The sequence below is a fragment of the Oncorhynchus kisutch genome, unplaced genomic scaffold, assembly GCF_002021735.2.
Source record: "Oncorhynchus kisutch isolate 150728-3 unplaced genomic scaffold, Okis_V2 scaffold1022, whole genome shotgun sequence".
In the NCBI taxonomy this organism is placed as follows: Eukaryota; Metazoa; Chordata; class Actinopteri; order Salmoniformes; family Salmonidae; genus Oncorhynchus; species Oncorhynchus kisutch.
Window position 1 is genome coordinate 125,977 of NW_022262967.1, and position 26,347 is coordinate 152,323.

Here is a 26,347-nt window from a genome sequence, read left to right on the forward strand (position 1 = left end):
CATTACTGCTTTGTTTATCCTGGCCAGATGGACAGCTAAGTTAGTGTTAACGTTAGTTAGCATGCAAGTATCCAGGCAGAGTTGCTAATGTTAGCCTAGAGAAAATAGTTTGCGACATTAACAGAAACTAATAATTCATATATCAACCTTATCAAATTACAAACGTTTTCAAAAATGTTGATGCTTACAATTATCCTCGTGTCGTTGTGTTACCGTCTTGAGGAACAAATGTCGGGTGAATGACTTGCTTTTTCTGCTTCTCCCAGTTTTGAGGCATGACGGTTATAAATTGTAATAAATTCCGTTGTGATATTGTAAACTAATTATTTGAAATGACAGGTTTTTACATTAAAAAAAAACATTTTTACATTTTACAATTACATTTTTCAGTCATTCTGTCTATATCAGAACATCTAAAAATATATTCGTTTTATTTTTTTATTTTAAATCAATATATTGTATTATATTGTGTATATCATTTCGGAGCAGGGCACCTATTAAAGATGTTATATCTGGAGTTTCGTTGGATATTGAGGTTCATCGTCTTGAGCAGAAGATTCCAGGAGTGGTTGGAGCACTAAACCGTGTAGTAGATGGATAGAAGGAAGAAAGTCAATCAGTTTTACTGTTGTTTGAAGAAGATAATCTGCCTACTCCCGAGGTAAAGTTGGTTTTGTATTCACACATTCTGACATTCAACAGATATTCAACATACAATTTAAGATTGCAAACATTGATTTGACATACAATTTAAGATTGTAAACATTGATTTGACATACAGTTTAATAAGATCGTAAATATTGATTTGACAGTTTAAGATGGTAAACATTGATTTGACATACAGTTTAAGATTGTAAACATTGATTTGACATACAGTTTAAGATTGTAAATATTGATTTGACATACAGTTTAAGATTGTAAATATTGATTTGACATACAATTTAAGATGGTAAATATTGTACAACTTTATGTAAACATGTCTAACTTCATATAGAACAAATTGAACTTTAAATCAACATTTATTTTAAGTTTTTTAAATAAATGCATATTCTCACATTTTTCTGAGACAATTTAAAAAATATTTTATTTCACCTTTATTTAACCAGGTAAGCTAGTTGAGAACAAGTTCTCATTTGCAACTGCGACCTGGCTGATCAATCACTGAATTAGTTATTGATTTCTTCATCTTTAAATGCAATATTTGAGATTTTATGTATTTCTCTCAAATCAAAACTGGAATTTCTACTCAAAGCAAAGTTGTAAAAGTATACTAGACATTAATAGAATACATCATACATAGTTTGTTTCTGTGACAAACGGTGAATTAGTTATTGATTTATACAGTTTTATATGACATTTGATAGATTTCATGCGAGACTTTTATAGAATAAACCATATCTATTTTTGTTTCTGTGACAATCAATGAATCAGTTGATTTTGGCAAATGAATGTCTGAACATAAAACCAACTTTACCGAGGTCTGCTTCCTCCTTGTGATTTTTAAAACTTTATTTAAGAAAATATTATTATTTACAATGACGGCCTACTAAGGAACAGTGGGTTAACTGCCTTCTTCAGGGGCAGAATGACAGATTTTTACATTGTCAGATCAGGGATTCGAGCCAGCAACCTTTCGGCTACTGGCCCAAAGCTCTAACTGTGGCTAAATGTAATGCTAGGATATATGAAACGCAGTGTGAGCTATTGTGAATAAGCCACTGTAGTTATGAAATTGATAAACGAATGGCCATGTTTCAAGTGTGTGCCGACGGAATATTTTTTGTATTTATTAGGATCCGGATTAGCCGCTGCAAAAGTATCAGAATTGTTCACTTCTCTCATTGACTTGTCAAACCCCGGCTTGGTCCGCTTCACAAGCGTTCTCTGAAGTCTCGCGTTGTTACGTCTCTGTGTTTAGAAACTGGTAGTGGGGGAACAGGAAGTTCCGCGCAGGCGCACATCATTCTTCAGAATAAAGGATACGCCAGAATTGTGCAGTCGAGACGACTACTCCTGTGTCCGTTTCAAATGTATTACTACTGGTATGTAATAGCACGTTATAATATCGAAAGAACATTTCATAACATGCTAGGTAACAAATACGTCAATGTATTATCACGTTTGATGTGTTATTTCTTTGTGGCAAACCGCGTGGGTGAACGTGATAACTTGTCACATATAGACTTTAGGTTAGTCTGAGTGAATGTAAGGATCAATTGTTTTAGATTTCTGGGTTCGTTTAACATGTCGTTTTTGTGTAAAATTCACGAGCTGGTAAAATGGCGGTTTCCACTCGGTCTGCATCAACGTACTTCAGTGTAGGCAGTGAGGGAGCAGCAGAGAGACAATTTTACGTTTTCACTACTGTTTTGCTAAATGTAAAATGCTAAATCTAAATGTAATGATTGATGATGATTAGTCATTTATGTGAATTCAGGAAATCTTCTATAGATTAAGTGCATTTACAATTGTGTAGCCTAATTTAAAGTCTATACTTTGTCTAATGTGAATTCATTAATGTTTTGTCAATGCTTAGCTACCAGATCTATTGAAATGAGATCAGTACTTGACTTGGACAGGAGCTCATCAGAGCTGAGTACCGTCACCTCAAATTTCTACTGTTTGAGCTCATGTTCCTCTTATAGGATATAAGCTCAACAGTATTGTGGAGTTCCTGAACCTAAGCATAAAGAAAGTGCCAGAACTGTGAAGACAATAACTTTTTGTGTCTGTTTCTCTTTATTACAACTGGCCGACTCAGATTAAGTCTGAGGCCGGTAACATCAACAGTGAGGACAAACCCAACCTTCCTCTCTCCTTCCACACTGAGTTCAAACCTACAGTCACTGGGTCCTGATTGTAACAGTGGAGTCCAGTTTGCACTGCAGGATCCAGAGATGGCATCAGTGAAGCTGGAAGACTGCAGTCAAACACTGGAGTTGAATGTCAACATTAAAGATGAAGAAGAGGAGGAGAAGATTGGGAAATCTTTTTCTCATGGTAAGAGCAGGTTCTATCTACCTACAGTGGGGAGAACAACTATTTGATAACCTGCAAAATCAGCAGTGTTTCCCACTTACAAAGCATGTAGAGGTCTAATTTTTATCATAGGTACACTTCAACTGTGAGAGATGGAATCTAAAACAAAAATCCAGAAAATCACATTGTATGATTTTTAAGTAATTAATTTGCATTTTATTGCATGACATAAGTATTTGATACATCAGAAAATCAGAACTTGTTTCCTGTAGTTTTTGACCAGGTTTGCACACACTGCAGCAGGGATTTTGGCCCACTCCTCCATACAGACCTTCTCCAGATCCTTCAAGTTTCAGGGCTGTCGCCGGGCAATACGGACTTTCAACTCCCTCCAAAGATTTTCTATTTGGTTCAGGACTGGAGACTGGCTAGGCCACTCCAGGACCTTGAGATGCTTCTTACGGGGCTACTCCTTAGTTGCCCTGGCTGTGTGTTCCGGGTCATTGTCATGCTTGAAGACCCAGCCACGACCCATCTTCAATGCTCTTACTGAGGGAAGGAGGTTGTTGGCCAAGACCCAAACTGTTGCATATACCCTGACTCTGCGTGCAATGAATGCAAGAGAAATGACACAATTTCACCTAGTTAATATTGCCTGTTAACCTGGATTTCTTTTAGCTAAATATGCAGGTTTAAAAATATATACTTCTGTGTATTGATTTTTAAAAAGGCATTGATGTTTATGGTTAGGTAGTCGTCCAACGATTGTGCTTTTTTCGCAAATGCGCTTTTGCTAAATCATCCCATGTGTAGTTAACTAGTGATTAGATTAGATATTACTAGATAATATGTTTGTCGTTATATCTAGTGATTATGATTGATAGTTTTTTTTATAAGATAAGTTTAATGCTAGCTAGCAACTTACCTTGGCTTCTACTGCATTCGCGTAACAGGCAGTCTCCTTGTGGAGTGCAATGTAATCTGGTGGTTAGAACTGGACTAGTTGGTGGTTGGTGGTGGTTGGACTAGTTAACTTTAAGGTTGCAAGATTGGCTCCCCCAAGCTGACAAGGTGAAAATCTGTCGTTCTGCCCCTGAACAAGGCAGTTAACCCACCATTTCTAGGCCGTCATTGAAAAAGATAATGTGTTCTTAACTGACTTGGTGAGTTAAATAAAGGTATACAATTATTGTTTTTAAATCGGCTCCCAAAAATATCTATTTCCGATTGTTATGAAAACTTGAAATCGGCCCTAATTAATCGGCCATTCCGATTAATCGGTCGACATCTACTACTGACACTTGTATGGTTTGACACCAGTATTGCCAGCATTTGTTTTATTAACTGGGCTGCTTGGAGTGATCAGAGAGGAGACTAAAGAAGTGAAGTAGACAAACTGCCAGTGTTTTAAAGTTCTATGAAATTAGTCTGTAGTTACCAACCCTTGTGATAGTGAGAGGATGATATAGCTCATCATTTTCTTGACTTATGAGATACTTTTTAGAATAGTTTTATTCCCATTTTGTATTGCACAGCCTACTGATATGAATACGTACAGGTAGCCTAATGGTTAGAGCATTGGGCCAGTTACCGAAAGGTTGTTGGATCGAATCCCTGAGCTGACAAGGTAAAAAATAAATAATAATAATTCTGCCCCAGAGCATAGCAGTTAACAGACTGATCCTCGGGCGCCAGAGACGTGGATGTCGATTATGGCAGCGCCCCGCACCTCTCTGATTCAGAAGTTGGGTTAAATGTGGAAGACATGTTTCAGTTGAATGCATTTATTTGTACAACTGACTAGGTATCCCCTCTCCCATTCAGGAAGTATTTAGACCGTTACAGCCTTATTCTAAATGTATTAAATAAAAAATGTTCCTCCTCAATCTACACACAATACCCCATAATGACAAAACAAACAGGTTTTGGAAATGTTTTCACATTTTATTATAATAAAAAAAACAGAAATACCTTATTTACATAAGTATTCAGACCCTTTGCAATGAGACTCAACATTGAGCTCAGGTGTATCCTGTTTCCATTGGTCATCCTTGAGATGTTTCTACAACTTGATTGTTGTCAACCTGTGGTAAATTTAATTGATTGGACATGACTTGGAAAGGCACACACTTGTGTAGATAAGGTCACAGATTTGATAGTGCATGTCAGAGCAAAAACCAAGCCATGAGGTCGACGGGATTGTCTGTAGATCTCCATGAAAGGAAAAATTCTCAAGCTGGTAAAATGGCTGCGCCCACTCGGTCTGTGTCAACAGACTACAGTGCAGGCAATGTGGATGCATCAGAGGGAGACCATTTGTACGGTTGCACTACTGATTGGAAGCTAAATGTTATGATTATCGGTTTTCTACATGTGTAATAATATTCAGACACAATTGTCCGTAGAACTCCATGAAAGGATTATGTTGAGGCACAGATCTGGGGGAGGGTACCAAAACACTTCTGCAGTGTTTATTTAATTTAACTGGGCAAGTCGGTTAAGAACAATTTTTTTTTTTTACAATGACTGGGAAGGCCCCAGCCAAACCCTAACCTGAATACGCTTTGGCCAATTGTGCGCAGCCCTATGGGACTCCCAATCACGTCTGGTTGTGATATAGCCTGGAATCGAACCAGAGTCTGTAGTGACGTATCTAGCATTGATGCAGTGCCTTAGACCGTTGCGCCACTCGGGAGCCCCTTGAAGTGTTGAAGATCCCCAAGAACACAGTGGCCTCCATCAATCATTCTTTTTATATATTTTTTATTTATTTATTTATTAGTTCCAAGTAGAACAATTACAGAAACACAATTTATTTTCTTTTTTTCACCCCCCCCCCCCCCCAACACGAGGATTGACAAACATAACAACCAAACAAATAAATAAAAAGTATAATATACAGTTGTAGATGATGTAGATTACGCTTCGACTAGAGCCAATATTCACATACATTCTTTTGAATATACAGATTTGCAGTTCCAATGCTTCTACAATATCACCAGTTTGCAAAAAACTAACAAAACGGATCCCAAATATATAACTCTGGGGCTTTCTTTTTCACTATATAAGTACATTTTTCAAGAACCAGGCTTGATGTTAATTATTTTAATCAATGACCAAGTGAGGGGGAACTGCCATACTTCCAGTGGAGCGCAATTGAACGTCTAGCTTGTAATAGACAGGTAAAAAAAAAAAAATCTCTCCTATGTAAAGAAGTATTCTCTGGGTAAAGATTTTGGAGGCATAGTTTAGGGATTAGTGGTATTGGGGTAAAGGCCATTTCAGAGATATAGCGCAGTACTGAGCTCCAAAACGTTTGTAAATCAAATTGATTTATAAAGCCCTTCTTACATCAGCTGATATCTCAAAGTGCTGTACAGAAACCCAGCCTAAAACCCCAAACAGCAAGCAATGCAGGTGTAGAAGCACAGTGGCTAGAAAAAACTCGCAAAAAGGACAGACCCTAGGAAGAAACCTTGAGAGGAACCAGGCTATGAGGGGTGGCCAGTCCTCTTCTGGCTGTGCCTGGTGGAGATTATAACAGAACATGGCCAAGATGTTCAAATGTTCATAGATGACCAGCAGGGTCAAATAATAATAATCACAGTGGTTGTCGAGGGTGCAACATGTCAGCACCTTAGGAGTAAATGTCAGTTGGCTTTTCATAGCCGATCATTGAGAGTATCTCTACCGCTCCTGCTGTCTCTAGAGAGTTGATATCAGCAGGTCTGGGACTGGTAGCCTGTCCGGTGAACAGGTCAGGGTTCCATAGCTGCAGGCAGAACAGTTGAAACTGGAGCAGCAGCATGGCCAGGTGGACTGGGGACAGCAAGGAATCATCAGGCCAAGTAGTCCTGAGGCATGGTCCTAGGGCTCAGTTCCTCTGAGAAAGAAAGAGAGAGAGCATATTTAAATTCACACAGGACACCAGACAAGACGGGAGAAGTACTCCAGATATAACAGACTTACCCTAGCCCCCGACACATACACTACTGCAGCATAAATACTGGAGGCTGAGACAGGAGTGGTCGGGAGACACTGTGGCCCCACCCGACGATACCCCCCGACAGGGCCAAACAGGCAGGATATAACCCCATCCACTTTGCCAAAGCACAGCCCCCACACCACTAGAGGGATATCTTCAACCACCAACTTACCATTCTGAGACAAGGCTGAGTATAGCCCACAAAGGTCTCCGCCACAGCACAACCCAAAGGGGGGCACCAACCCAGACAGGAAGATCATGTCAGTGACACACCCCTCCTAGGGACGGCATGGAAGAGCACCAGAAAGGCAGAGAATCCCAGTGGAGAGAGGGGAACCGGCCAGGCAGAGACCGCAAGGGCGGTTCATTGCTCCAGAGCCATTCCGTTCACCTTCACACTCCTGGGCCAGACTACACTCAATCATAGGACCTACTGAAGAGATGAGTCTTCAATAAAGACTTAAAAGTTGAGACCGAGTCTGCGTCTCTCACATGGGTAGGCAGACCATTCCATAAAAATGGAGCTCTATAGGAGAAAGCCCTGCCTCCAGCTGTTTGCTTAGAAATTCTAGGGGCAGTAAGGAGGCCTGCGTCTTGTGACCGTAGCGTACATGTAGGTATGTACGGCAGGACCAAATCAGAAAGATGGGTAGGAGCAAGCCCATGTAATGCTTTGTAGGTTTGCAGTAAAACCTTGAAATCAGCCCTTGCCTTAACAGGAAGCCAGTGTATCTCAGCACATTCCCACAGGCAATGATACAAGGTGCCTAAATGTGTGTTACATGTAACAAACAGGTCTGGGGTATTAGGGTCAAATTTGTGGAGCTTAACAAGGGTGATATACGCTCTCATTACCCAATTGTATTGCAACAATCCCAGGCGGGTGTTTATTGTCTGTATCTGAGCTCTACAGCATATCATACCACCATACACTACGTATCCAGAAGTGGACCTAGAAGTTTGTCCTTAAATATCTTCTAAATATCTATTGGGAGCCCATCTGGACCTCTTTACCTCCCTTCCTACTGAAAATAGCATCAGATTTCTACAGGATCCATTGATAATTGTCCTTGTTAATTATGAATTGCATTAATGGCTCGGTCTGAATTTAACCTCTTAATGCGCCAGGCCAGCAATTTATCCGGTTTTTCACCATGATCATAGGACTGTCATGGATCAGGACTGTACAGCAAATCTCCTATGTGGACGAGGTGAAGAGAGTTATAGAGACAAGAGGCCACTGTTCTATAGAAGATATGGTGGTGGATGCACCTCCAACTAGTTGCAAATGTTGTACATCAATCAAGTGATCTGGATACACTTATTGTGAAGGTGGATGTTCTTAGTATTTATAGCCACAGTTATTAATTGTACTGCACATGAAGTCCAAAAAGCTGGACATCATTATATCTGCAGCGGAGAAGTTTTTGGGCCTCCAAGACTACAAGGACTACTGTCACCAGATAATGTTCTGCTCTTACAGGATCCTTCTCAGCCTGTGTAGGGACCTGGTTAGAACAGAATAGCAGGCTGATTTAGTTTAATAAAAATGGTGTTATTGACAGTTTGTATCATCCCGTTAACGGGATCGATATGACAACAGCTAGTGAAAGTGCAGGGTGCCAAATTCAAAACAACAAAAATCTCATAATTAAAATTCCTCAAGCATACAAGTATTTTACACCATTTTAAAGATAAAATTCTTGTTAGTCCAGCCACAGTGTCTGATTTCAAAAAGGCTTTACAGCGAAAGCACCACAAACGATTATGTTAGGTCACCACCAAGCCACAGAAAAACACAGCCATTTTTTTCCAGCCAAAGATAGGACTCACAAAAAGCACAAATAGATAAAATGAATCACTAACCTTTGATGATCTTCATCAGATGACACTCATGGGACTTCATGTTACACAATACATGTATGTTTTGTTTGAAAAAGTTCATATTTATATTTTTTTAAATCTACATTTACATTGGCGCGTTACTACGTTCAGTAGTTCCAAAAACATCCAGTGATTTTGCATAGCCACATCAATTTACAGAAATACTCATCATTAAATGTTGATGAAAATACAAGTGTTAAGCATGGAATTATAGATATACTTCTCCTTAATGCAACCGCTGTGTATCAGATTTAAAAAAGCTTTACGGAAAAAGCAAACCATGCTATAATCTGAGAATGGCGCTCAGAAAACAAATAAATATATCAGCCATGTTGGAGTCAACAGAAATCAGAAATAACATTATAAATATTCACTTACCTTTGATGATCTTCATCAGAATGCACTCCCAGGAATCCTAGTTCCACAATAAATGTTTGATTTGTTCGATAATGTTCATCATTTATGTCCAAATAGCTACTTTTGTTAGGTCGTTTATTACACAAATCTAAACGCGCGTGCAGGTCCAGCCGAACGTCGGACAAAAAGTTCAAAAAGTTATATTACAGGTCTTAGAAACATTTCAAACTAAGTATCGAATCAATCTTTAGGATGTTTTTATCATAAATCTTCAATAACGTTACAACCGGAGAATTCCTATGTCTGTAGAAAAGCAATGGAACGCAGGTCGCTCTCATGTGAAATGCGCGTGGCTCTCTGCCAGATCACTGACTCATTCCCCTCTCTTTCGGCCTCACTTCACAGTAGAAGCCTGAAACAAGTTTCTAAAGACGGTTGACATCTAGTGGAAGCCTTAGGAAGTTGACCGATAGGGGCTGAGTTGAAAATCACCCAACCTCAGATTTCCCACTTCCTGTTTGGATTTTTTCTCAGGTTTTTGCCTGCCATATGAGTTATGTTATACTCACAGACATCATTCAAACAGTTTTAGAAACTTCAGAGTGTTTTCTATCCAAATGTACATATATTAGCAACTGGGACTGAGGAGCTGGCCGTTCACTCTGGGCACATCTGGGCACCTTATTCATCCAAGCTACTCAATACTGCCCCCAGCCTAAGAAGTTAAACAGCATGATCATCATTATTACACAGGTCCACCTTGTGCTGGGGACAAGAGTAGCTGAATACGTACCTTGGCAGCAGCTAATGGGGATCCCTGATGTCAACGTTGTGAACAGAGTTCCCCTTGGTGGCGATGGGGTTATGGTATGGGCAGGCATAAGCTACAGACAAGTGAAATTTATTGATGGCAATTTGAATGCACAGAGATACCATGACACGATCCTGAGGCCCATTGTCCTGTCATTCATCCGAGGCCATCACCTCATGTTTCAGCATGACAATGCGCAGCCCCATGTCGCAAGATTCTGTACACAATTGAAAATGCTGAAAATGTCCCAATTCCGTGGCCTGCAATACTCAGACATGTCACCCTTTGAGCATGTTCGAGATGGTCTGGTACGACGTGTACGACAGCTTGTTCCAGTTCCCTCTTATATCCAGGAATTTCGCACAGACATTGAAGAGTGGGTCAACATTCCAGATGCCACAATCAACAGCCTGATGAACTCTATGTAAAGGAGACGTGTCCCAGAGGAGGCAGTAGCAGCTACCCACCTCTCCAGTGCTTAATGTGTAAATTGGGAGGTGCTGGAACCAAAACTGAGCCCGAGAGCATTGATCTGGGGGTCTCTGAGGTACCAGAACACATTAAATAAAATACCTTTATAATATTGCATGCATTATCATGGCTTTTGCGAACTGGCATATTATAATTTTTTTATTTAATTTAACTAGGCAAGTCAGTTAAGAACCAATTCTTATTTACAGTGACGGCCTACCCGTACCAAACTCGGACAATGCTGGACCAATTGTGCGCCGCCCTATTGGAATGCCAATCACGGCCAGATGTGATACAGACAAGCTCTCTCTTGCTTTACTTTGTAAAACTGTGCTGTTTGCTCAATAGGCCTATTTGGAAGTTGATAACTTGGTAACACACAAACAGACTAGTATTTTATTTTCAGCAGGATCCATTTGCTTTACAACCTGTGTTTTCCAGTGATTGTATTAGAAATATTGCTAAAGGCCTGTTTTGCCTACATGCTGTTCACTAACAGATTTGCCACATGTTCCTGACTGTAGAAATGCCTTGTGATTTGGCTACACACAATCCACGGCTGGGCTATTTTAAATTAGCTATTGATCCTCTGTAGCTAAATACTCCTGGTGTTGTATTGGGAATGATTTAATTTCTTTCTGAACAGACTGCAGAGTCCTGCAGCACCTCAACACACTTCCCACAGCTATTATTCTATTAGGAAATAAATGAAGAAGTGCAATGCTGGAGAGATGAGTTTCCTGCTCATGTCTATAACAGCACAGAGAGGGAGAGAGATCATAGAAAGTGAATCTCATTTTAGTTTTAGCTCATTTAGCTCTGATTGCTTTTATCAGGATTTTTACATTGCAAACAGGATCAATTATTTTTCACGCCACAAGAGGTAGGCTACCTGATCCTGCCAAATGGGTTCCCGGAACGAAAGACTACAAAACTGAGAGGTGCCGGAAGATCTGGCTCAAATTAAGCGCCGCCCTTCTCGTATAATGGGGTAGGGATATCCCAAGAATCCATGAGTGCATGGATGGTTGCACCGAATATGTTTTTTATAATTAAACCAAGATAGACCACAGCCTGGTGAGTCATAGTGGGCAGAGCCAAGCACGAGCTAGCAAGATCCTATTGGCCCGTCTAGCACACAATTTCTGGTAGGGAATGCCTCCTCTGTGAAGCGCTCGTGTGCAATAACTCAATTCGCCTTTGCGTAATTTTTTTAAATATATATTTTTTAAACATTTGCAAAGGGTAAAGTCTACAAATCTTAGTCTACTCTGTTCATAACAGATTTTAGTTTTGGGAACAGAACTGGGATCAGATGTTTCATTGATTAGAACATTTGCAGAATGTCGGCCAATATCCATCTCGTTCCATCTTCTCCCACTGCCTGCCAGTGAGCTTCCTCTCACTATACATCCTGTGAAATATCTGTCTCATTGTTCTATATGTGGCTGCACTGTGGTAGTGGGGGAACAGGAAGTTCCGGGCAGGCACGCACCATTCTTCAGTATAAAGAAAACGCCAGAACGGTTATGTGAAGAAGATAATCTTTGTGTCGGTTTCTATGTAATACCAAAGGTATGTAATAGCAGGTTTAAACGTCCTATTATCGGAAGAACATATCATACCATGCTAGGTAACATCCGTTAAGGTATTAACACGTTTGATTTGTTATTTTTGTGTCAAACCAAGTGAACGTGAAACTATTTTTAAGTCACACAGGTAGAAACTTTGGGTTTGTCTGAATGGATGTACATGATTGCTTCATGGTAATTTAATAAAAAATATATTTATTTTACATTTCTGAGTTTGTTTAGCATGTTATTGGTTTTGTATAAAATTCACGAGTTGGTAAAATGGCGGTGCCCACTCGGTCTGTGTTAACAGACTTCAGTGCAGGTACAGAGACACAATTTCACAGTTGCGCTACTGTTTTGAAGCTAAATGTAATGATTCTCAGTTTTCTACATGTGTACTAATATTCAGACACATTCAGTTGTTTCAATCTTATCTATAAATGTTACTATGGTGTGAACGGAAACACTATTTGATTTTTATGTAAAATAATACAGTGAAGACAAGGTTATTCAGGAAAATAGTACATAGTGCTGCCTGAAACATACTGCAACCTTGTACTGAATGTATTTGTCATTTCAGCATTTATGTGAATTTGGGAAATTTACTATAGATCAAGTTCACTTACATTGTGTAGACTAATTTTAAAGCGTGTACTTTTTAATTAATTAATGTTTTGCTATCAATGCTTAGCTACCAGATCTATTGAAATAAGATCAGTGCTTGACTTGGACAGGAGCTCACCAGAGCTGAGTACCAGCACCTCAAATTTCTACTGGTTGAGCTCATGTTCCTCTTATAGAATATTAGCTCAACAGTATTGTGGAGCTCCTGCACCTAAATATAAACCATATTTTTAGAGAATAAAGAAAGAAAGTGCCAGAACTGTCAAGACAATAACTTTTGAAAAAACAGTACCGGCACCTATTTCAGTCCAAGTCAAGCACTGAATTAGATAATTGAACAAGAAGAAAAATATTTAATAGAGAGTAAAGAAAGTGCCGGAACTGTCAAGACAACTTTGTGTATGTTTGTCATTGTTACTACAGGACGACTAGATTTATGTCTGAGGCCGGTAACATCAACAGTGACGACAAACCCAGCCTGCCTCTCTCATTCCACACTGAGTCCAAACCTACAGTCACTGGGTCCTGATTGTGACAGTGGAGCCCAGTTTGCACTGCAGGATCCAGAGATGGCATCAGTGAAGCTGGAAGACTGCAGTCAAACACTGGAGCTGAATGTCAACATTAAAGATGAAGAAGAGGAGGAGAAGATTGGGAAATCTGTTAATCATGGTAAGAGCAGGTTCTATCTTACTAAGTTTGTTGTTCGTTCCAACTTCCCACTGTGCATGAAAGGTTGCAGTAGAACTGTTTCAATGAAAAGGTAGCTGTTATTTCATGCTAATGACACTTGCATGATTTGACACCAGTATTGTCAGCATTTGTTTTATTCACTGGGTTATCAGGAGTGTTCAGTGTAGAATAAAGAAGTGAAGTTGACAAACTGCCAGTGTTTTAAAGTTCTATGAAATGAGTGTGTGTAGTTACTAACCCTTGTGATAGTGATTGGAGGATGATATGAAATGAGTGTGTAGTTACTAACTCTTGTGATAGTGAGTGGAGGATGATATGAAATGAGTGTGTGTAGTTACTAACCCTTGTGATAGTGAGTGGAGGATGACAAGTTCCTTTTTAGCTTTCATCTCTTACCCACTTTTAGAATAGTTTTATTCCCCTTTTGTGTTGTACAGCCTACTGATATGAATACATATGTCACCCGGTACAGACAGAAGAGGACTGGCCACCCCTTTGGGCCTGGTTCCTCTCTAACTTTCTTCCAAGGTTCCTGCTTTCTGGGGAGTTTTTCCTGGCCGCTGCTTCTACATCTGCATTGCTTGCTCTTTTGGGATTTTTGGCTGGGTTTCTGTGAAGTACTTTCTGACAACTGCAGATGTAAAAAGGGCTTCATAATATATACTTTTGATTGACATGTATATCACACCAACTGACTGGTTCCTTCTGATGTTGTTCACACAGGAGACCATGTTGAGACATTCTCTACATCCAGAGAGCAACAGCAGGAAGATCCCAGAGCTAAGAGGTCTCATCACTGCCCACATTGTGAGGAGATTTTCCCAATTCTATCAAAGCTAAAAATACACTTGAAAATACACACAGGAGTGAAGCCTTACTCCTGCTCTGACTGTGGAGAATGCTTCACAACGTCAAATGAGCTAAAAGTTCATCAGAGAACACACACGGGAGAAAAGCCTTACTCCTGCACTGACTGTGGAGAATGCTTCACAACGTCAAATGAGCTAAAAGTTCATCAGAGAACACACACGGGAGAAAAGCCTTACTCCTGCTCTGATTGTGGGGTGAATTTCTCTCGACTGGGCCACTTAAAAAGACATGAACATATACATACAGGAGAGAAGCCTTGCTTCTGCTCTGACTGTGGGAAGAGTTTTTCTCGACTGGACCTCTTAAAAAAGCATGAACTTATACATACAGGAGAGAAGCTTTACTCCTGCCCCGACTGTGGAAGGAGTTTTTCTCGACTGAGCCACTTAAAAAAACATGAACTTATACATACAGTAGTGAAGCCTTACCCCTGCTCTGACTGTGTAAAATGCTTCACAACATCAGCTCAGCTAAAAGTTCATCAGAGAACACACACAGGAGAGAAGCCTTACTCCTGCTCTGACTGTGGAAAGATTTTCTCTCAACTGGGCCACTTAAAAAGACATGAACATATACACACAGGAGTGAATACTTATGCCTGCTCTAACTGTGTGAAATGCTTCATTACATCAACTGATCTAAAAGTTCATCAGAGAACACACACAGGAGAGAAGCCTTACTCCTGCTCTGACTGTGGAAAGAGTTTCTCTCTACTGGGCAACTTAAAAAGACATGAACGTATACATACCGGAGTGAAGCCTTACTCCTGCTCTGATTGTGGAAAGAGTTTCTCGCAAATGGGCCAGTTGAAAAGACACCAAGCTAAACATAAAGGAGAGAAGACTTACCACTTGTAATGTGGCAAGAGTAACTCAAGTGAAAGTCACCAAGTAAAATACTACTTGTGTAAAAAGCTGAAATTATTTGGTTGTAAATATATTTATGTATCAAAAGTAGAAGTATGAATCATTTCAAATTCCTTAAATTAACCTCTGGGTGTCCCTAAACCGGGACGGTTGTTGCTAACGTGCGCTAATGTGACTAGAATGACGTTGAATCCAACAGCCAACTTTCCGGGACATAGACATGTCTTATATGGGCAGAAAGCTTAAATTCTTGTTAATCTAACTGCGGTCACCAATTTAACAGTAGCTGTTACAGTGAAAAAAATACCATGCTATTGTTTGAGGAGAGTGCACGACAATAAAATAACATATCACGGCAACTGGTTTGATATATTCACCTCTGAAGGTAAATAATGTACTTACATTCAGTAATCTTGCTCTGATACAGTGCCTTGCGAAAGTATTCGGCCCCCTTGAACTTTGCGACCTTTTGCCACATTTCAGGCTTCAAACATAAAGATATAAAACAGTATTTTTTTGTGAAGAATCAACAACAAGTGGGACACAATCATGAAGTGGAACGACATTTATTGGATATTTCTAACTTTTTTAACAAATCAAAAACTGAAAAATTGGGCGCGCCAAATTTTTCAGCCCCCTTAAGTTAATACTTTGTAGCGCCACCTTTTGCTGCGATTACAGCTGTAAGTCGCTTGGGGTATGTCTCTAATCAGTTTTGCACATCGAGAGACTGACATTTTTTAGATCCACTCCCAGCCAACTTGACACAATTGTGGGACGCATTGGAGTCAACATGGGTCAGCGTCCCTGTGGAACACTCAACACCTTTGACAGTCCATGCCCCGACTATTGAGGCTGTTCTGAGGACAAAGGGGGGTGCAACTCAATATTAGGAAGGTGTTTCTGATGTTTTGTACTCTGTGTATATCAGAAAAGATGGTGTGATGATTAGTTTGGGTGGATTATTTTATATTACTAAATAACTTTTGTTTAATGATAAATGTAGAGCTTGTATGTATACTATGCATTTTTTGTGTTTCCTGTTTGACCCCAGGAAGAGTAGCCGCTGGGGATCCTAATAAAAATACTAAATGTATTAGATATTGATGACGTGTTGATCAGTTTTCACCATTAGTATTTTAATGAATGTTTCATTCAATGTGTTTCTATGGGATATAGTAGTAATGGCCAAATTCTGTATTTTATCAAATCATTTTAATCATGATTATACCTAATGTCCTAAAATACAAAATAAATGATCTAAACAATCCATGGTACGACCTTCTTAAAACCATCTCATATGTCAGCATAGTATTGTAATGCATTATTAGTCTTTTTATGGTGCTAAAGTCCAGGGACAGCATTACCACCACAATCCAATAATGACCCAGTTACTATTGGGGGAATGGAACCAGAGAGGAAGCTCGTGTTACCTTTCTCACATCACTACAGTATTCATTTCAACAGACCTTTTCCATGACCCATTGTTAGAGCTCAATATATACCCAGGACTATATTGAGGGTCAGACTGTTGTAATGCCCAGTTGATTATGTAAATAGTATTGGAGAACTCTGGTATTGATGGTCCATTTGAGGGTGAGTCATTGATATGAATGTTTAGAGTGAAAGAGCTGTGACCTCACGTGTGATGGTCCACATCTACCAGAACCTTTCCTATTGGGTTAGTAAGCACCACCGCATTTTAGGAAGCCATTGTTCAAAATGTGATCATACACACAGTAACAATGGGAGGGGGTGTGGCCTGCATAAGGGAGGAGGTTGATCTCAGACAGAGTTGACAGGTTAACAGTGAGGACAAACCCAGCCTGCCTCTCTCCTTTCACACTGCCTTCCAAACAGATTCTAAACCTACAGTCACTGGGTCCTGATTGACAGTGGAGACTTGTTGCGCTGCAGGATCTAGAGATGGCATCACTGGACAGGTCTCCATTGGGCCAAGTCTACAACAAAAACATTTAGCAAAACAATCATTGCAACGTGATGGAAACGACAGATACAGGAGACATTTTCTAAAGATCCACAAATGTTTTATCCGTTCGAACAGCAGCAGGAAAACATTGAAGAACCACAGTGCAATGCTGCGAAGGTGTAAGAATGGCGCTGCCAAAATCAGAGATTAATCTCCTGAGTAAACACCACAAATCTTGAGCACACACTTGAATACATACCTCATCCCCTGAATACAAACCAAGTCATTTTACATACAGGACTTCAAACTGTAAAATAGATATAATATTTTGAATCATCACACTTTTTGCTGTGTACTGCAGTGTTTCCCAATCCTGGTCCAGGGGACACAAAGGGGAATGCTTTTTTGTTTTTGCCCCTAACACTCACACACTGGATTCAACTAAACAACTCAAGCCTTTGAATTGAATAAGGTATGTGAGTGTGAGGGCAAAAACACACATGTACACCCCTTTGGGACCAGGATTGGGGAACACTGCTGTACTGAAAGTCCTCCATCTACAGAACTTCACTGCTGAAGTGCACATTATTTGGATTGTTTACAGGGTGATGAAACCAAGGTGGACATTTGTAATTTGATTGAACTATTCCTTAATTAGAGTTCCTTTGGAGCTACATTTAGTTAGAGACGCCTCTCCACTTCCCACCATTAGTTATTTAACAAGCTGATAACACATCTCTCCCGATAGACACAAGCAAAAACTCTTGCATAAATGTAGCAGTCTATACACCTAATCATTAGTGATCTGACATGCTGTATTACATGGAAACTGTAGGCTACTAACAAACAGCAGTTACACAGTCTAGTTTACTATGTTCCCTGTCCCTCTGACCAGGGTAAACAAAGTGGTAATGTTGTGTATTGTATATACAGTATGTCACTTCAGTTATTTCATTTAATTATATACATGAGAAAAAAAGTGGCTGCCCAGCATGAATTCATGTACAAACATTATTTTTCATTGCATTCTTGTCATTTAGCAGATGTTTTTATACAGAGAGACTTACAGGACAAATAATAGTTAAATGGCTTGCTCAAGGGTACAATGCCAGATTTTTCACCTAGTCGGCTCGGGATTCAAACCAGCAACCTTTCAGTTACTGGCCCAACACTCTTAACCGCTGGCTACCTGCCACCAGATCAATCGACTTCAATACAGTTATTCAAATACATTCATCATCAATGACTAAAATAAATCTAATATTAAAATACAGTTTAATAAACACAAGTAGTTGATTCATAGCCTGTTTATCATTAAACAAAAGTTGTTTAGTAATATAAAATAATCCACCCGAACTAAAGCTGAAAACTGATCATCAGACCATCTTTATCTGATATACACAGTGTGTACAAAACATTAGGAACACCTTCCTAATAGAGTTGCACCCCCTTTATCCTCAGAACATCCTAAAATCGTCAGGCATAGACTGTCCAAGGTGTTGTGTGCAGTTCACAGGGAAGCTGGTCCATGTTGACTCTAATGCTTCCTACAATTGTGTCAAGTTGGCTGGGAGGTGGATCTACTCTGAATAGCTCGTTCCATCTCCTCCCACAGATGCACAATTACAGTGAATTCAGTGTAATGTTATTGGAACCATTCCTGGACAAGTCTTGTGGCATAATCCTGCTGAAGAAGAAACAACTTGCAGATGGATACACTGCTGCCATGAAGGGAGGCACCTGATTGGCAGTAATTCTTTAGATATCCTGTGGCATTCAAACATTGCTCAGCTTTTATCAAGAGGCCCAATGTGTGCCCTGAAAACACACCCCAACCATCACACCACCAGCCTGCAATGCTGACACACAGCATGGAGGCATGAAGGGGTGTGTAAAGTACTTTTGGGGGGGTATCTATACTTGACTATTAATATTTTGTGCAACTTTTACTTTTATTTTGCAAAATCCTAAAGTAAATCATGTACTTTTTACTCCAAACATTTTCCCTGACACCCAAAAGTACTCATTACATTTTTTGAAATGATTAGCATGACAGAAAATGGTCCAATTCACACACTTATCAAGATAACATCCCTGGTCCTCCCCACTGCCTCTGATCTGGCGGACTCACTAAACACAAATGCTTTGTTTGTAAATGGTGTTGGTGTTGGAGTGCACCCCTGGCTATCTGTAATATAGTAATATAAAAAAAACCACAATTGTGGCTAGTTAGCTTAAAAACCTCAAGGAAGAAGTAAGGTTCAGTTCTTTGTGTGTTCTCTACAGTCAGATCAGTGGCAAGGCTTCTCTACTTTGTTTACCTTGGTGGCTTTTAAGATGCCCAGTAGAGAGAACCTCTTTCCATAGTCTGAGCAGGAGTAAGGCTTCACTCCTGTATGTATACGTCCATGTCTTTTTAAGTGGCTCAGTCGAGAGAAACGCTTTCCACAGTCAGAGCAGGAGTAAGGCTTCTCTCCTGTGTGTGTTCTCTGATGAACTTTTAGCTCAGCTGATGTTGTGAAGCATTTTACACAGTCAGAGCCAGCAGTAAGGCTTTACTCCAATATGTCTACGTTCATGTCTTTTTAAGTGGCTCAGTCTAGAGAAACTCTTTCCACAGTCAGAGCAGGAGTAAGGCTTCTCTCCTGTGTGTGTTCTCTGATGAACTTTTAGCTCAGCTGATGTTGTGAAGAATTTTACACAGTCAGAGCAGGAGTAAGGCTTCACTCCTGTATGTATACGTTCATGTGTTTTTAAGGTGCCTGGTAGAGAGAAACTCTTTCCACAGTCAGAGCAGGAGTAAGGCTTCTCTCCTGTATGTATACGTTCATGTCTTTTTAAGTTTCCCATTTGATAGAAACTCTTTCCACAGTCAGAGCAGGAGTAAAGCTTCAATCCTGTATGTAGACGTTCATGTGTTTTTAAGTGGGAAAGTTGAGAGAAACTATTTCCACAGTCAGAGCAGAAGAAAGGCTTCTCTCCTGTGTGTGTTCTCTGATGATCTTTTAGCTCAGCTGATGTTGGAAGCATTTTACACAGTCAGAGCAGCAGTAAGGCTTCACTCCAATATGTCTACGTTCATGTCTTTTTAAGTGGCCCATTTGAGAGAAACTCTTTCCACAGTCAGAGCAGGAGTAAGGCTTCAATCCTGTATGTATACGTTCATGTGTTTTTAAGTGGGAAAGTTGAGAGAAACTATTTCCACAGTCAGAGCAGAAGAAAGGCTTCTCTCCTGTGTGTGTTCTCTGATGATCTTTTAGCTGAGCTGATGTTGTGAAGCATTTTACACAGTCAGAGCAGGAGATGGCTTCACTCCAATATGTCTACGTTCATGTGTTTTTAAGTGGCCCAGTCGAGAGAAACTCTGTCCACAGTCAGAGCAGGAGTAAGGCTTCACTCCTGTATGTATACGTTCATGTGTTTTTAAGTTGCCCAGTAGAGAGAAACTCTTTCCACAGTCAGAGCAGAAGAAAGGCTTCCTCCAGTGTGCACTCTCTGATGAACTGCCAAAAGCTCCTGGTGTTGTGAATCTCTTCCCACAGTCAGTACAGGAATAGGGATTCTCTCCAGCTGTGTATTTGTAGGTGTGGTTTTAGCTTTGATAGAAATGGGAAATCTCCTCACAATGTTGGCAGTGGTGAGACCTCTTAGCTCTGTGATCTTCCCTGCTGTTGCTCTCTAGATGTAGAGAATGTCTCAACATGGTCTCCTGTGTGAACAACATCAGAACAACCAGTCAGTTGGTGTGATATACATGTCAATCAAAGTATATATTATGAAGCCCTTTTTACATCAGCAGTTGTCAGAAAGTGCTTCACAGAAACCCAGCCCAAAATCCCCAAAGAGCAAGCAATGCAGATGTAGAAGCACAGTAGCCAGGAAAAACTCCCTAGAAAGCAGGAACCTTGGAAGAAATGTAGAGAGGAACCAGGCCCAAAGGGGTGGCCAGTCCTCTTCTGTCTGTACCGGGTGACATATGTATTCATATCAGTAGGCTGTACAACACAGGGGAATAAAACTATTCTAAAGTGGGCAGAGTTGAAAGTTAAAAAGGGGCGTGTCATCCTCTACTCACTATAACAAGGGTTAGTAACGACACACACTCATTTCATAAAACTTTAAAACACTGGCAGCTTGTCAACCTCCCCTTATTTAGTCTCCTCTCTGATCACTCCAGTAAGCCAAGTGAATAAAACAAATGCTGGAAATACTGGTGTCAAACCATGCAAGTGTCAGTAGCATGAAATAACATCTACCTTCTCATTGAAACAGTTCTACTGTAACTTTTCATACACAGTGGAAAGTTGGAACCAACAACAAACTTAGTTAGATAGAACCTGCTCTTACCATGAGAAACAGATTTCCCAATCTTCTCCTCCTCTTCTTCATCTTTAATGTTGACATTCAGCTCAAGTGTTTGACTGCAGTCTTCCAGCTTCAATGATGCCATCTCTGGATCCTGCAGTGCAAACTGGGCTCCACTGTCACAATCAGGACTCAGTGACTGTAGGTTTGGACTCAGTGTGGAAGGAGAGAGGCAGGCTGGGTTTGTCCTCACTATTGATGTTACCGGCCTCAGACTTAATTCTAGTCGTCCTGTATGTAGTAACAATGAGAAACAGAAAAAAAAGATAAGAAAAAAAGTTCGTCTTGACAGTTCTGGCACTTGCTTATTTAAAAAAATATATATATAAAAATATAATATTTATTTTTGTTCAATTATCTATTCAGTGCTTGGACTGAAATAGGTGCCGATACTCAGCTCCGGTGAGCTGAGGACTGATCTCAGTTCAATAGATCTGGTAGCTAAGCATTGACAACAAAACATTAATTAACTCACATTAGACAAAGTACACGCTATAAATTAGGCTACGCAACGTAAGTGAATCTATAGTAGATTTCCACATTTAGTACTAGCTCATGCTTGGCTCTGCCCACTATGACTCATCTGTTCCCATTAGACCACAGCCAGTTGTTTCCATCTTGGTTTGGTGCAACCGTCGTTGCATTCAGGGATCCTTGGGATGGCCCTACCTCATTATATGAGAACGGTGGTGCTTAATTTGAGCCAGATCTTCCGGCACCTCTCAGTTTTGTAGTCTTTCGTTCCGGAATCCATTTGCCAGGATCAGGTAGCCTACCTCTTGTGACATGAAAAAGTATTTCATCACGCAAAAATCTGCATAAAAGCAATCAAGAGTAATTACATTTGGATTCCTCTGTAATTATCATGCCCCATAAAAACGTGCCTGATGTTATAAGAATGTATTAATGTTGGGCCGAACCAGGTTTATGGTTTCTGCAACATTGTAGCCTATTTAGACCAAGGCGTGGCCATTCCTGTGGTGAGAGAGAAGCACGCCTGTATCTCTCATAGAACTAAAATGAGATTCACTTTCTATGATCTCTCTCCCTCTCTGTGCTGTTATAGACATGAGCCGACAACTCATCTCTCCAGCATTGCACTTCTTCATTTATTCCTGATAGAATAATAGCTGTGGGAAGTGTGTTGAGGTGCTGCAGGACTCTGCAGTCTGTTCAGAAAGAAATGAAATCATTCCCAATACAACACCAGGAGTATTTAGTTACAGAGGATCAATAGCTAATTTAAAATAGCCCAGCTGTGGATTGTGGGTAGCCAAAATCACAAGGCATGTCTACCGTCAGGAACATGTGGCAAATCTGTCAGTGAACAACATGCAGCCAAAACAGGCCTTTAGCAATATTTCTAATCCAATCGCTGGAAAACATAGGCTATTGATCAAACAGCATTGTTTTTACAAGGTAAAGCAAGGAGATAAGCTTTTGTTCGGTGAGTGAGCTGCACATCATTGGGTGAGTCAGTGAAACTGGAAAGCTTGTTTAGGACTATAACTTCCTCCTCATATTGTACAATGTGTTTCTCCTCACACCTGGCCTAGGCTATTGATGGATTAGAGACACGGTCGTTTATATTGACCTCAGATTCTCCGTTTGTCAAAGTAGCCTGTCATTTTGGTCATCAGTTCTACTGCAACTTTTCATACACAGTGGGAAGTTGGAATGAACAACAAACTTAGTCAGATAGAACCTGCTCTTACCATGACTAACAGATGTCCCAATATTCTCCTCCTCTTCTTCATCTTTAATGTTGACATTCAGCTCCATTGTTTGACTGCAGTCTTCCAGCTTCACTGATGCCATCTCTGGATCCTGCAGTGAAAACTGGGCTCCACTGTCACAATCAGGACCCAGTGACTGTAGGTTTGGACTCAGTGTGGAAGGAGAGAGGCAGGCTGGGTTTGTCCTCACTGTTGATGTTACCAACCTCATACCTGAGTCTGCAAATAGTAGAAGAGAAACAGACACAAAAGTTATTTTCTTGACAGTTTTGGCACCTTCTTTATTAAATATGTTACATTTGTTCTTGTTCAATTATCTAATTCAGTGCTCGACTTGGACTGAAATAGTTGCCGATACTCATTTTGTGTGCTGGTACTGTTTATATTTAGGTGCAGGAGCTTCATAATACATTTGAGCTAAAACTTAACCTGTAGTAGAAAAATGCATAAATTACTCAAAAACCATTTAGTACAAGGTTACGCTTTGTTTTAGGCAGCACCATGTGCTATTTTCCTTAATAACCTTGTATTCACGGTTTTACTTCAAAAAACAATTGTATTTCCTGTTCACACCATAGTAACGTTTATAGATAAAGACAAACTGAATGTGTCAATATTATTTCACATGTAGTAAACCGATAATCATTACATTAAACTTCAAAAACAGTAGTGCAACCGTAAAATTGTCTCTCTGCTGCATCCACACTGCCTGCACTGAAGTCTGTTGACACTGACCGAGTGGGGGCCGCCATTTTACCACCTCGTGAATTTTTCCTTTCATGGAGTTCTACGGACAATTCCTTCGACCAAGTGATTGGTTTTGCTCTGACATGCACTGTGAAATATGGGACCTTATATAGACAGGTGTGTGCCTTTCCAAATCATGTCCAATCAATTGAATTTACCACAGGTTGACAACAATCAAGTTGTAGAAACATCTCAAGGATGATCAATGGAAACAAGATGCACCTGAGCTCAATGTCGAGTCTCATAGCCAAGGGTCTGAATACTTATGTAAATAAGGTATCCGTTTTTTTTATTTTTATAAATGTTTAAACATTTCTAAAAACCTGCGTTTGCTTTGTCATTATGGGGTATTGAGTGTAGATTGATGACGGACATTTTTCATTTAATCAATTTTAAAATAAGGCTGTAACGTAACAAAATGTGGTAAAAAATCAAGGGGTCTGAATACTTTCCGAATGCACTGTACGTATTCATATCAGTAGTCTGGCACTGTACGTATTCATATCAGTAGTCTGGTACTGTACGTATTCATATCAGTAGTCTGGCACTGTACGTATTCATATCAGTAGTCTGGCACTGTACGTATTCATATCAGTAGTCTGGTACTGTACGTATTCATATCAGTAGTCTGGCACTGTACGTATTCATATCAGTAGTCTGGCACTGTACGTATTCATATCAGTAGTCTGGCACTGTACGTATTCATATCAGTAGTCTGGCACTGTACGTACTCATATCAGTAGTCTGGCACTGTACGTACTCATATCAGTAGTCTGGCACTGTACGTATTCATATCAGTAGTCTGGCAGTGTACGTATTCATATCAGTAGTCTGGCAGTGTACGTATTCATATCAGTAGTCTGGGCAGTGTACGTATTCATATCAGTAGTCTGGCAGTGTACGTATTCATATCAGTAGTCTGGCAGTGTACGTATTCATATCAGTAGTCTGGTACTGTACGTATTCATATCAGTAGGCTGGTACTGTACGTATTCATATCAGTAAGGTGGTACTGTACGTATTCATATCAGTAGTCTGGTACTGTACGTATTCATATCAGTAGGCTGGTACTGTACGTATTCATATCAGTAGTCTGGTACTGTACGTATTCATATCAGTAATCTGGTACTGTACGTATTCATATCAGTAGTCTGGTACTGTACGTATTCATATCAGTAGGCTGGTACTGTACGTATTCATATCAGTAGGCTGGTACTGTACGTATTCATATCAGGAGGGGTACTGTATGTATTCATATCAGTAGGCTGTACAATACAAAAGGGGAATAAAACTATTCTCAAAGTACCTCATAAGTTATGAAAATGATGAGCTATATCATCCTCCACTCACTATCACAAGGGTTAGAAACTACACAGACTCACTTCATAGAACTTTAAACACTGGCAGTTTGTCTACTTCACTTCTTCAGTCTCCTCTCTGAACACTCCAGATAGACCAGTGAATAAAACAAATGCTGGCAATACTGGTGTCAAACCATGCAAGTGTAAGTAGCATGAAATAACATCTACCTTCTCATTGAAACAGTTCATTGTGAAATCCTGCCCTGCCTTTCTAAAGTCTTCGAAAACCAAGTTAACAAACAGATCACCGACCATTTAGAATCCCACCGTACCTTCTCCACAATCTGGTTTCCGAGTTTGTCATGGGTGCACCTCAGCCACGCTCAGGGTCCTAAACAATATCATAACCGTCATCGATAAAAGACAGTACTGTGCAGCCGTCTTCATCTACCCGGCCAAGGCTTTCGACTCTGTCAATCACCGCATTCTTATCGGCAGACTCAACAGCCGTGGTTTCTCAAATGACTGCCTTGCCTGGTTCACCAACTACTTCTCCAATAGAGTTCAGTGTGTCAAATCGGAGGGCCTGTTGTCCGGGCCTCTGGCAGGCTCTATGGGGGTGCCACAGGGTTCAATTCTCGGGCCGACTGTTCTCTGTATATATCAATGATGTCGCTCTTGCTGCTGGTGATTCTCTGATCCACCTCTACGTAGACACCATTCTGTAAATGTCTTCCCCTTCTTTGGACACTGTGTTAACTAACCTCCAGGCAAGCTTCAATGCAACACAACTCTCCTTCCGTGGCCTCCAACTGCTCTTAAATGCAAGTAAAACTAAATGTATGCTCTTCAACAGATCACTGCCCACACCTGCCCGCCCGTCCAGAATCACCACTCTGGACGATGTGGACAACTACAAATACCTAGGTGCCTGGTTAGACTGTAAACTCACATTAAGCATCTCCAAACCAAAATTAAATCTAGATCGGCTTCCTATTTCACAACAAAGCCTACTTCACTCATGCGCATAACATACCCCGTAAAAACTGACTATATCCTACCCATCCTTGACTTCGGCAATGTCATTTACAAAATAGCCTCCAACGCTCTACTCAGCAAATTGGATGTAGTCTATCACAGTGTCATCTGTGTTG

The 26,347-nt window shown here is 40.2% G+C and overlaps 2 protein-coding genes across 2 annotated transcripts in view; one reads left to right on the forward strand and one right to left on the reverse strand.

The window, feature by feature from the left end:
- Positions 1–14,178: 14,178 nt before the first annotated feature.
- On the forward strand, positions 14,179–15,308 carry LOC116364199 (gastrula zinc finger protein XlCGF17.1-like; the record flags this gene model as incomplete). The annotated part of the gene is made up of 1 exon (XM_031817439.1): positions 14,179–15,308. A coding segment is annotated over one exon (927 nt), but the record flags the coding sequence as incomplete, so codon positions are not given.
- Positions 15,309–17,140: 1,832 nt separating this feature from the next.
- The window catches only part of LOC116364198 (zinc finger protein OZF-like), a 34,101-nt gene continuing 24,894 nt past the window's right edge, over positions 17,141–26,347 (reverse strand). Inside the window, exons 4-6 of the mRNA XM_031817438.1 lie at positions 23,125–23,364; positions 21,392–21,640; positions 17,141–20,753 (exon numbers count right to left, since the gene is read on the reverse strand). Of these exons, the coding sequence (XP_031673298.1) occupies positions 20,692–20,753; positions 21,392–21,640; positions 23,125–23,364 (551 nt within the window). The 3' untranslated portion in view covers positions 17,141–20,691. The remainder of the gene's footprint in view (positions 20,754–21,391; positions 21,641–23,124; positions 23,365–26,347) is intronic.